The sequence below is a fragment of the Osmerus eperlanus genome, chromosome 16 (genome assembly GCF_963692335.1).
Source record: "Osmerus eperlanus chromosome 16, fOsmEpe2.1, whole genome shotgun sequence".
Taxonomy (NCBI): Eukaryota; Metazoa; Chordata; class Actinopteri; order Osmeriformes; family Osmeridae; genus Osmerus; species Osmerus eperlanus.
The window spans coordinates 15,999,679-16,012,225 of NC_085033.1; the positions used below are offsets into that span (position 1 = coordinate 15,999,679).

The window sequence follows — 12,547 nt, forward strand, 5'->3', positions numbered from 1 at the left end:
GTTTTTGATATCAATCACAGCGCGCGAGCTGAAGAGGAGGCGGAGCCTCGGATCGATTAACGAAGCGTTCTAACTCCGGTAAGAGTTTTAATTGGTGGAAAGAAAAGAGAAAGGAAGTATTTAGTTCACTCACGGAGTTTCATTGGAAGAGAAACAAAAATAGAAGTTTACCTCCATCTTTGCTAAAAGCGGTAACATTTCAGTCTACTAGCAGGACAGTCCAGTGAAAAGTTTAAAAACAATGTCGGGCTTTAATAGAGGACCTGCCTACGGGTTTTCCGCCGAAGTAAAGAGCAAGGTAAGAATCAGAAGTTAGTAAAAAAAAAAAAAGGTTTCAATAAAACAGGATGTTTAATTGTTATAATAGTCTAACTGTTTTTAAATCAAATTAATAGACCGGGAGTAGAATAGCCTACTATTATATCCATTAACAGTTGTTGTTGCTTTCACGTGTCTACAGGTCTACCAGGAAATGTTTTATTTAGTAGCCTACTGTAGTCCAATTTAATGAAAACATTGAATTGTTAACTTTTCTGTCAATGTGTGAAGGAAGACGTCCTTGAGTTTAGTCTTTACAAGAATGTGGGCCTCATTGGTGAGCGCTTTAAAAGTGTTTCATGGGCGTTGTCCTAAATGGCAGTTTCGGCTGAATGTCGCGGTAGCGGGGGAAGTGTTCGGTAGAACGGCTAGTTTTGTTATCAGTCACCTGTGTCAGCTGATCAAGGATGACGGCATCATCTTCCCCCGGTGTCCCATTTATGAACCTAGGCTATAGTTAGAACAGATAAGGACACATGAAGAGAAGATAAAGCTTTCAAATTATTGTATTTGTTATAAAGCTTCGAGCAGGAGGGGTATATGTCAGACTTGGGATTCTAGAATCCTCATAAACAGTGAGTCAGCCTGAAGTTCGACTAAACAATAACAAGACAGCTGTCCTGGACGGAGTAGGTCTAGGTCTGATTTCCGCAGAGCAAATAGGCGCAAGTTCCCGGTGGCGTCATTGACAACGACCCATATGCACGAGGGCTTTGCTGCGATGTTAGAAGGACGTCCAGTCTCCAGTACTGCACACGTGTACAGACCAGAACCCATGTGAACTTCAGAAAGCCGTTCGGGCTGGGCCCTCAGAACACAGTGTTCTGGATGTGAGGAGATTCCTGGTCCCTCCCTGCTGCTGAGGTTAGCGGAGCAGAGAGCACAAGAACATCTCTGGCATTTCCTGTCAGTGTGACATATAGGAAGTTCTGTGAAATGTGAGGTATTGTAGGAAAGACCCCCTTATACACCTCTGGTGAACGGGACTCACATGTTTGCATGTATAGTGTAGGCTGGTATCATCTCTATTATATAGTAGCATCTCTAGCATACAGATTGCTATATCTCTAGCAGTATATAATCTCTAGCAGCATATTCACTGTAATAATCTCTTGCATCAAAAAGAGATGGTGTCATTGCTGACTGTTTAGAGGAGAGAGATGAGGTGCAGAACAGAGAAATAGGGCCCTTATAAGAGTGACTGACCTCTGACCCCTGACCCCTAGATTGCTCAGAAGTACGACTCTCAGAGGGAGGAGGAGCTGAGGGTCTGGATTGAGGACGTGACAGGCTGCTCCGTCGGAGACGACTTCCAGAAAGGCCTGAAAAATGGAGTCATTTTGTGCAAGTGAGCACCCACCTCTCATCCTATATCTCACTACAGTGTTTCCTCTAGGTTTACAGCTGTGGGGGGGGGGGGGGGAGGGGGAAATGACACGGAATGTCATTTCTGTAGAGACAGAAATGACATTCCGTCGTGTAAATAAGGATAGGATAATTTTTTTGTACTTGACCTTCCAGGGTCAAGGGTTCAACCTAGTAAACTATTCCCCTCTCCTTCACTCATCCTCCCCTTCCCCCCCCCCCCTCTCCCCTCCCCCCTCTCTCCCCTTCGCCACCTCTCTCCCCTTCCCCCCCTCTCTCCCCTCCCCCCCTTCTCTCTACCCCCCCTCTCCCCTTCCCCCCCTCTCTCTCCCCCCCTCTCTCTCCCCCCCCTCTCTCTACCCCCCTCTCTCCCCTTCCCCCCCCTCTCTCCCCTTCCCCCCCTCTCTCTACCTCCCCTCTCTCCCCTTCCTTTCCCCCACTCCCTCTCTTCTCCCAGCCTGATCAACACACTCCAACCTGGCTCTGTAAAAAAGATAAACCAGTCCTCCATGAACTGGCACCAGGTGAGCTGTCTGTGTGAGTTAGTGTGTGTGTGTGCGTGACAACATGTTGGGGTGTGTTTGTGTTATCTTGAGGTCTGTACTTCAGTGTTGCAGAGAAAACGTGCTCCTTTCCAAGTGGAGAGAGAAGAAGTAGTCTAGCTCTCTGCTCTGGTCTGAGCTCTGTGTGGCTGGTTGGTAGATGTGTTTGCGTTGTTGATGTGATGATGATGTTGTGTGCTGGCTGTAGCTGGAGAACCTGACCAACTTCATCAAAGCAATCACCATGTACGGTCTGAAACCCCACGACATCTTTGAGGCCAACGACCTGTTTGAGAGCGGCAACATGACCCAAGTCCAGACCACACTGCTGGCCCTGGCAGGCATGGTGAGACACACACACACCACACACATGAACACCACACACACATTACATTTACATTTATTCATTTAGCAGACGCTTTTATCCAAAGCGACTTCCAAGAGAGAGCTTTACAAAAGTGCATAGGTCAATGATCATAAACAACGAGATAGCCCTAAAAACATTTTGAGTAGCCACACACACCACACACATGAACACCACACACACACATGAACACACTGCTGTTTGTCTGCAGGCTAAGACCAAGGGTCAGCTGTCCAGAGTGGACATCGGAGTAAAGTATGCTGACAAACAGGAGAGAGCCTTCGATGACGAGAAGATGAAGGCTGGACAGTGTGTGATTGGACTACAGGTACAGACATTGTGTGATTGGACTACAGGTACAGAGATAGTGTGTGATTGGACTACAGATACAGAGACAGTGTGTGATTGGATGACAGGTACAGAGACAGTGTGTGATTGGACTACAGATACAGAGACAGTGTGTGATTGGACTACAGGTACAGAGACAGTGTGTGATTGGACTACAGGTACAGAGACAGTGTGTGATTGGACTACAGGTACAGAGACAGTGTGTGATTGGACTACAGGTACAGAGATAGTGTGTGATTGGACTACAGATACAGAGACAGTGTGTGATTGGATGACAGGTACAGAGACAGTGTGTGATTGGACTACAGGTACAGAGACAGTGTGTGATTGGACTACAGGTACAGAGACAGTGTGTGATTGGACTACAGGTACAGAGACAGTGTGTGATTGATGACAGGTACAGAGACAGTGTGTGATTGGACTACAGGTACAGAGACAGTGTGTGATTGGATGACCACAGTAGATACTGACTGTACGAGGATAAAGGACGTTGATTGAACTGAACTAAACTGTGTTTGTGTGTGTGTGTATAGATGGGCACCAACAAGTGTGCCAGCCAGGCGGGCATGAATGCCTACGGCACAAGGAGGCACCTGTACGACCCCAAGGCCCACATCCTGCCCCCCATGGACAACTCCACCATCAGCCTGCAGATGGGAACCAACAAGGGGGCCAGCCAGGTAGGCCTGCTAGCTATGACATGCTCTCCCTCCTCACTCCTCAAGGTAACCTCCCTCTCTTTCTCTCCCTCACTCCCTCCCCAGGCGGGCATGACAGCCCCAGGGACACGGCGTGCCATATACGACCAGAAGCTGGGCATGGATAAGTGTGACAACAGCACCATGTCGCTGCAGATGGGCTCCAACCAGGGAGCCAGCCAGCGTGGACAGAACTTTGGGCTGGGCCGCCAGATCTACGACGCCAAGTACTGCCCCAAGAACCAGGAGGGGGGCGGGGATAATGAAGCGGGGGCCGGGGAGTACGTCCCTGACTACCATGACGAGGGTTACCAAGGATACCAGCAGGAGGAGGCGGTGGTATACCAGGAGGAGGGGCCAGAGTATTAGGAAGTTCCGGAATGCAGAATATCAACATTAGTGTTTGATCACAGATAATTTGAAGAGTGTCAATTTAACACTGGGAGTTCATTTTACTTGTTGAGTGTTTATATGTCTCCTCTCAAGAGATGAACCTGTATAAATACTCCTGTTGTTAAATTAACATTTGGAAATGGTGTGTGATGTATATCTATAGGTCCATAGGTCCAGGCCTCTGCTGTGATGTTGCCCGTGTGATTGAAGGTAATTCCAAATGTACCACAGAAGGAATGCACAGCAGGTTGCCAGCGTAGATTTTTATATTCTGAACACGTGGTCATTTCAGTGTTTTTATAATGTTGCCACTATTTTATGACCAGGCTCACACTTCTCCCTGGTGAGAGGCCTACAGCCCCTCCCTTGTGAGAGGCCTACAGCCCCTCCCTGGGTCTGTTTGAACATGAAGGCCGTAGTTATACTCGCTGGGTCCATATTGACTCATGCTAATCCAGTCTGATTCCAACCGCTGTTTTTATTGATATTATGAGAAAGTGGATCTGTGTCTATGGCTGGAATAGTTACATTCATCCTTGTATTTAAATCATATTATAAACTGTAAACATTTTATATTTGTTTATAAACAGATGTGAACAAGAATGTGAATTTGTTACACCTGCTTGTGTTCAGTATAGCATTCATTGACATGAATGACAGATCTTAAGACCAACGGAGAAAATCTTGTTTGGAGAAACAGGTCCACATTCCACCCTGAATAGGGTTAGGGTTAGTGGAATGTGAACCTGTTTGGACCCTAACCCTAGGGAGAACATGAAGACTTTCTGTTGGGTCATTTTACATGGAATCAGTGGTTGATGAGAGGACCAAAGTTGCATTTGAACTGAATCTTATCAAGTAATTATTTGTGTTTTATTCCGTAAACATGAGAAGGGAAGCCAGCTGTTACAACCTTGAGGGGTCAGCGGTAGGGACAGTGGTGGGGTCAGAGTCAAAGGAGGGGTCAGAGTTATTATGGATGAATTTGTTCACTTGATGATGGGAATATTTGTTCAAGTTGGATTGTGAATAAAGTGTAATAGAGTAAGTGATGTCTGTTGAGCCTGCCTGGTCAGAGGGTCACATCATAGGAGACACACACACACACACACAGTAACACACACACAGTAACAGCCCTACACATATATCCCTTCCCCCCTCTAACTACACCCACAGTTCCACCAGTTGGATACAAACTACAAAGATAGATATGGATACAAATGTAGCCTATTGTATACAGTTAGGTCCATAAATATTTGGACATTGACACAATTTTCATCATTTTGGCTCTGTATACCACCACAATGGATTTGAAATGAAACAATCAAGATGTGCTTTAAGTGCAGACTTTCAGCTTTAATTTCAGGGTATTTACATCCAAATCAGGTGAACGGTGTAGGAATTACAATACATTTTATATGTGGCCCCCCCCTTTTTAAGGGACCAAAAGTAATTGGACAATTGGCTGCTCAGCTGTTCCATGGCCAGGTGTATGTTATTCCCTCATGGGAGTTCGTTATTTTATTGACAAGGAGCAGATAAAAGGTCTAGAGTTCATTTCAAGTATGGTATTTGTGTTTGGAATCTGTTGCTGTCAACTCTCAATATGAAGTCCAAAGAGCTGTCACCATCAGTGAAGCAAGCCATCGTTAGGCTGAAAAATCAAAACAAAACTATCAGAGAGATAGCAAAAACATTAGGTGTGGCCAAATCAACTGTTTGGTACATTCTTAAAAAGAAAGAACGCACTGGTGAGCTCAGCAACACCGAAAGACCCGGAAGACCACGGAAAACAACTGTGGTGGATGACAGAAGAATTCTTTCCCTGGTGAAGAAAAACCCCTTCACAACAGTTGGCCAGATCAAGAACACTCTCCAGGAGGTAGGCGTATCTGTGTCAAAGTCAAAAATTAAGAGAAGACTTCACCAGAGTAAATACAGAGGGTTCACCACAAGATGTAAACCATTGGTGAGTCTCAAAAACAGGAAGACCAGATTAGAGTTTGCCAAAAACATCTAAAAGACCCTGTACAGTTCTGGAACAACATCCTATGGACAGATGAGACGAAGATCAACTTGTACCAGAATGATGGGAAGAGAAGAGTATGGAGAAGGGAAGGAACTGCTCATGATCCAAAGCATACCACCTCATCAGTGAAGCATGGTGGAGGTAGTGTTATGGCGTGGGCATGTATGGCTGCCAATGGAACTGGTTCCCTTGTATTTATCGATGATGTGACTGCTGACAAAAGCAGTAGGATGAATTCTGAAGTGTTTCTGGCAATATTATCTGCTCAGATTCAGCCAAATGCTTCAGAACTCATAGGACGGCGCTTCACAGTGCAGATGGACAATGACCCGAAGCATAATGCGAAAGCAACCAAAGAGTTTTTTAAGGCAAAGAAGTGGAATGTTCTGCAATGGCCAAGTCAATCACCTGACCTAAATCCAATTGAGCATGCATTTCACTTGCTAAAGACAAAACTGAAGGGAAAATGCCCCAAGAACAAGCAGGAACTGAAGACAGTTGCAGTAGAGGCCTGGCAGAGCATCACCAGGGACGAAACCCAGCGTCTGGTGATGTCTATGGGTTCCAGACTTCAGGCTGTCATTGACTGCAAAGGATTTGCAACCAAGTATTAAAAGTGAGAATTAGATTTATGATTATGTTAGTTTGTCCAATTATTTTTGGTCATGAATGAAAATTGTGTCAATGTCCAAATATTTATGGACCTAACTGTATGTATAACTACAGACATTAGCATCTTTAAATGAGTCAAGTGTGTTCCATTAGTACGACTACAGTGCAGAATAACACAAGGGGTATGAATTTACCAGGGGACTTCCAGAGTTTTCCAGCCATGTGTAGAGTCATCTCTTCAAGGAGGTGACTATGGATGTAGAGTCATCTCTTCAAGTAGGTGACTATGGAAGATTCTGCAATCTCACCATATGAACATCAATGAGCGGTAAAATGATTTTTCATAAAGCGCAGTGCTGTTGAAACTGCAGTACTTTTAGTACTTAAATATTATTAGCATCTTCATGGTCAGTTACGTTTTTAACTGCAATTAAATTCGCCTTTTACTCTCGTAAATTAAATAGGTAAAAGTAAATTCAAGATTAAGAAATGACAAGAATTTATAATGGTCATGTTGTAATTTGTTATTGAAAAGCCTGATGTATTAATTCACAAGAATCCCGAGGCAATGTTTCTTTCCGAAAATGCACAAAAACAAGTTTCCATATTATTATTCCATATAAACTACACGCTACACACAGACTGGACACACACACCAACCCTACTAGACGCTACACACAGACTGGACATACACACTAACACGCTACACATAGACTGGACACACACACACACACACACACACACACTAACCCTACTTGACGCGACACGTGGCGTAGATGTCTTTTCCAACATCGCCATCTACAGACAGCAATAGAGAAGAGAGAAGGGAGAGAGCCCAAGTCAAGCAAGCACAGGAAGCTGACCTCAACACACCGGATATGAAAGAGGGTCGCGCGATATGAGGATTAACGAGACTTCCGGATGTTCTTTTCTCCGGGAGATCAGACAAGATGGTAGGTACCAGAGAAATCCAGTCACCCTTGCATCAAAATCTTAGTTCATCTGAGCCATATTATAACACCAAAGTAACTGTAAACCAGACACTTAATGTCAAATACCTCTGCATTCTATCTATTGGTGTATTTTAGGTCAACAGACTACGATTGCCTTATATTGATTGGATTTGGGCTTGTTCAGACGGGGTACTAGTTAGCTAGGCTAAAACCTAAATCGATATCACCATGTTGGTCTTTCAAAGCTAAGAACATGGATTCCGTACGGCACGGATCGCCTCAGTAAACTGTATATTATACACCACGATGTAGCAGAAGTTTTAATAATGAAGGAATACGCTGAGTGTCTAACATGGATTCCGTACGGCACGGATCGCCTCAGTAAACTGTATATTATACACCACGATGTAGCAGAAGTTTTAATAATGAAGGAATACGCTGAGTGTCTGCTGTCAGCTCGCGCCTCCGCCTCACAATGTTTTCTCCGTCCCCAGGCGGATACCGAGATCAAGAAGAAGCGGACCTTCAGGAAGTTCACCTTCCGCGGCGTGGATCTGGACCAGCTCCTGGACATGTCCTAGTAAGTGCTGTCGCTCTCCGGAGCTCACGGCCGGACTAAGGCTCTCTAGCCAGCTGCTCCAGCACGGCCTGATGGTCTAGATACAGATTAGGAAGTTCCTAATGTAGTCATGAGTTAAAAGTTTGAGGGTATAATCTTGTAACCACTGTTAATTCGTGAATTTTGTTATTAGTTAATTAGTGTGTTTATTAACTTGTCCCTTCTGCAAGCTGCTTATTAAGTAATAAAGGCAGTTTGAAGGGATATCCACCCAACTACTGTTACTGTAGCCAGGTTGCTCCCTGTAGTGTAACTGCTGTATGGTGGAAGCTTCTGGTGTATCAGACTGATTTTGGAACTTCTCTCCTGGCAGCTAATTACTAGTTGTTAAATCCAAAACCCCCATTCCCACCATAATAAACTATGGCTGTTTATAGGTCTTAATTCCCACTTCATCCACTTTATTAGTGTATAACATCAGTTTGGCAGTGTATTGTATCACCATTTACTAGTGGTGTGTGTGTGTGTGTGTACATATATAAAAATATGACATCCATCTGACTCCCTCCAGTGAGCAGCTGATGCAGCTGTACTGCGCCCGCCAGCGGCGGCGGCTGAACCGGGGGCTTCGCCGCAAGCAGCAGTCCCTCCTGAAGCGACTCCGCAAGGCCAAGAAGGAGGCTCCGCCCATGGAGAAGCCTGAGGTGGTGAAGACTCACTTGAGAGACATGGTCATCCTGCCAGAGATGGTGGGTTCCATGGTGGGAGTCTACAACGGCAAGACCTTCAACCAGGTGGAGATCAAGGTGAGGGGGTACTGGAGGACAGGGTTAATCTGGTATAGTGGGGGGAGGATGAGACTAATGCTGTAGAGGTGATGGCTGAGTCCAGGGGCCTCAGTTGTAAACATTGCATCACCTCAGCCTTCTTGACAGGAGAACGTACATGAGCAGTGCCACACTTTTTAAAAGGAATCCTAACCCTCCGCGCACTTTCTAAATGAGGCCCCTGGTGAGGATGGGGTACGGCCTGTCTAAATGAGGCCCCTGGTGAGGATGGGGTACGGCCTGTCTAAATGAGGCCCCTGGTGAGGATGGGGTCCGGCCTGTCTAAATGAGGCCCCTGGTGAGGATGGGGTCCGGCCTGTCTAAATGAGGCCCCTGGTGAGGATGGGGTCCGGCCTGTCTAAATGAGGCCCCTGGTGAGGATGGGGTCCGGCCTGTCTAAATGAGGCCCCTGGTGAGGATGGGGTCCGGCCTGTCTAAATGAGGCCCCTGGTGAGGATGGGGTCCGGCCTGTCTAAATGAGGCCCCTGGTGAGGATGGGGTCCGGCCTGTTGGGAGACTCAGGGGGGAGCTCAGACCTGTTCTGTTTAATGTCATCATATAGCAGATGCTTTCATCCTAATGTATAAATAGTGCAACTAGGAAATGGAGTAGATCAAGGGTCAGAAGTACATAGTTCTAACAGTCTCAACAATGTCTCAATCCTAATATTACAGTACATTTGTCAGGACCAGCTGAGTTTGGTATGTCATTCCTCAGACCAGAGGTTGAACAGATCAGCCAGGATGTCAACAACCAGGGAACCAAACACGTGTTCCTGCTGATGCTGCTTGTGATTACACAGGAGAGCGTAGAACAGGAGAGCGTAGAACAGGAGAGCGTAGAACAGGAGAGCGCAGAACAGGAGAGCGTAGAACAGGAGAGCGTAGAACAGGAGAGCGCAGAACAGGAGAGCGCAGAACAGGAGAGCGCAGAACAGGAGAGCGCAGAACAGGAGAGCGCAGAACAGGAGAGCGCAGAACAGGAGAGCGCAGAACAGGAGAGCGCAGAACAGGAGAGCGCAGAACAGGAGAGCGCAGAACAGGAGAGCGCAGAACAGGAGAGCGCAGAACAGGAGAGCGCAGAACAGGAGAGCGCAGAACAGGAGAGCGCAGAACAGGAGAGCGCAGAACAGGAGAGCGCAGAACAGGAGAGCGCAGAACAGGAGAGCGCAGAACAGGAGAGCGCAGAACAGGAGAGCGCAGAACAGGAGAGCGCAGAACAGGAGAGCGCAGAACAGGAGAGCGCAGAACAGGAGAGCGCAGAACAGGAGAGCGCAGCAGGTGTGGTTGATCTGAGTCTTGTGTCTAATCTCCTAACCCATCTTCCTTCTGTCCTCCAGCCTGAGATGTGTGGGCACTACCTGGGGGAGTTCTCCATCACATACAAGCCGGTGAAGCACGGGCGCCCTGGCATTGGAGCCACTCACTCCTCCCGCTTCATCCCTCTGAAGTAGAGCAGTCTGTGGAATAATAAAATGTTGCTTTCTCCACTGGTGTGTTTTTCTTGGATACAGTAACTTGTGCTTGAGTTTACCCTAGGTTTTGACCTTGATTTATAACGCTAGTGCTTACAGTACGTTACAAAAGCAAAGCAAGAGGTCAATCTGGAGGTGAGCTTCCCTCTGCTTCAACAGGCCGGACAGAAGACTTAAGCTGATTGGTCAGTGGGACTGAGGTACCTATATAGCCGATTCGCCCACGGAGTCAGGTGGCTCAACGGTTACGGAATCGGGCTAGTCATCAGAAGGTTGCCGGTTTGATTCCAGGCTGTGCAAAATGTGTCCTTGGTCAAGGCACTAAACCCTACTTGCCTCAGGGTAATGTCCCTGTACTTACTGTAAGTCGCTTTGGATAAGAGCGTCTGCTAAATGACAATGTAAATGTCTTCAAAGGATGGTATGGGCTGGTACTGCATGCAGCTGGGAGTGAAGCAGCACTGTTGCTATGGGAACCTGTGGAGACTACAGTGAAAATAATCTTATCGGCATAGTGATTTGAGGACAGTAAACAGTGCTACCGTGACTACCCAGTATAATGTATTTGTACCAGAGCTGTGTGCTGGCATGTATAGTAAATGTCAAGTTGAGGCAGCACTGGAACAGCTCACCCATCAGTGCTTTTAAGGTGTCAACTTAGGTTTGAGTTTTTCCGTATCTTGGTAGGGTACTACGTTTACCAGTCATACAAGTCTGACCACGTCACACACTACTGTATCAGTGGCAGAGAGGGCAAGACTACTTAAGATAGTAGATTTTCCTGGTATCAGTACTGTAGAATTACCGAATGTAAATAATCAGCAGGAGTTATTTCAAAAGTTTATTAACCCTTGTGTTATCTTCGGGTCATTCTGACCCATCAGTCATTGTGACCCACCGTCGTATTGCGACAGATTTACCGCATACAAAGACAAAGTGAAGCATTTTCTTTTAACCGTTGGGCTGTCTCAGACCCCCCACATTGCAAAGGTTAAAAGAAAATTATTTTAATTTGTTTTTGTATTGGGTAAAATTGGGTAAACACAACGATGGTTCGTTATGAACCTTTGGGTCATGTGACCCGAAGGCAGCACGAGGGTTAAAGTAACTCATCAATACACACGACAGCATCAACCTGCTGCTTGTTCGTAACTCACGTACTGACGTAGAATCAGAATTCGGTTTAATTGCCATGTATGTTATACGAACATGGAATTTACTGTGGCAGGGAGGTGCAAAACACTAAACATATACAGATCTTAAATTAAGTAAAAGTACAAAAGTTTAACTATTTCTAAGAACTAAACTATCTAAGAATACAACAATTTAAATATAAAATTAAGAATAATGAGCAGCGTGAATGTTCAACATAGTGCAGTCGGATACTGAGATAAAGTGGCTTATGCATACTGAATTGCCATTAGATGGACTTATAGTTAAATAAGTGAATGAATGTCAATGGGAGTCCTTGTCCTTGGCCTTGTGGCCAGTAGCAGATGGAAAGAAACACACATGCACACAATATCACTATCAATATGTGTATCAATGGAGGCTGTGTGCCGCACATGAAGCCATTACAACACAAGTACTAAACTATTTAAACAACTTTTTACTTTCACTCCTTAAATTTTTACATAATTTACTTTTTACTTAAAAAAGTTTCAAAACAAGGTTTGCATTGATGAGTAGGCCTATTTGATGAGGACTACTACTGTACTCTATTGTACTCTACTGTACTCTTCTCTGTTTAGGCTTCTCAGTTCTCTCCCTCCTTTCATTGTGTGTGATAAAAATTTCAAAACATATTTAAAACAAGGCTTTGGAAGGTAAAAAAAACAAAGGTTCAAAAGGCTGAAGAAATTCCCCCCAAAATGCATCACTGATGAGGGCTCCACTGTACTCTGCTGTACTCTATTGTACTCTGCTTTGTTTAGGCGCTAAAAAGGTACGTTATGGATGAGACAGAGGGAGTTAGTGATGTGGACATGACTGAGAATAGACACATTCCTGATCAACCATGGCCATATATGAGGGAGATGTTTGAAATTGTCAGCATCAAAAAGGA

General features: G+C 45.5%; 2 protein-coding genes across 3 annotated transcripts; both read left to right on the forward strand.

Moving 5' to 3' along the window:
- Nucleotides 1-5,076, forward strand: cnn2 (calponin 2). Of its 2 annotated transcripts, none has more exons than XM_062481355.1 (8): nt 1-298; nt 1,545-1,666; nt 2,141-2,207; nt 2,434-2,571; nt 2,801-2,917; nt 3,471-3,617; nt 3,702-4,751; nt 4,796-5,076. In XM_062481355.1, exons 1-7 carry the CDS (start codon nt 242-244, stop codon nt 4,002-4,004), a joined length of 951 nt encoding a protein of 316 aa, XP_062337339.1. In that variant the 5' UTR covers nt 1-241; the 3' UTR covers nt 4,005-4,751; nt 4,796-5,076. The 2 variants fall into 2 exon arrangements, with proteins under 2 accessions (XP_062337339.1, XP_062337340.1); XM_062481356.1 differs by having other exon boundaries at nt 4,800-5,076.
- A 2,396-nt stretch (nt 5,077-7,472) lies between these two features.
- Nucleotides 7,473-10,497, forward strand: rps15 (ribosomal protein S15). Its single transcript, XM_062481921.1, has 4 exons — nt 7,473-7,622; nt 8,117-8,202; nt 8,753-8,987; nt 10,348-10,497. The coding sequence occupies exons 1-4, from the start codon at nt 7,620-7,622 to the stop codon at nt 10,459-10,461; spliced, it is 438 nt and encodes a 145-aa protein (XP_062337905.1). The 5' UTR covers nt 7,473-7,619; the 3' UTR covers nt 10,462-10,497.
- The last annotated feature ends 2,050 nt before the right edge of the window (nt 10,498-12,547 follow it).

Coding starts and splice junctions, on each gene's coding strand:
- rps15 (XM_062481921.1), top strand. Junction 8,203..8,752: donor CAGCTCCTGGACATGTCCTA/GTAAGTGCTGTC, acceptor GACTCCCTCCAG/TGAGCAGCTGATGCAGCTGT. Junction 8,988..10,347: donor TCAACCAGGTGGAGATCAAG/GTGAGGGGGTAC, acceptor TCTGTCCTCCAG/CCTGAGATGTGTGGGCACTA.
- cnn2 (XM_062481355.1), top strand. CDS start 242: ATGTCGGGCTTTAATAGAGGACCTGCCTACGGGTTTTCCGCCGAAGTA. Junction 299..1,544: donor CCGCCGAAGTAAAGAGCAAG/GTAAGAATCAGA, acceptor CCTGACCCCTAG/ATTGCTCAGAAGTACGACTC. Junction 1,667..2,140: donor AATGGAGTCATTTTGTGCAA/GTGAGCACCCAC, acceptor CTCTTCTCCCAG/CCTGATCAACACACTCCAAC.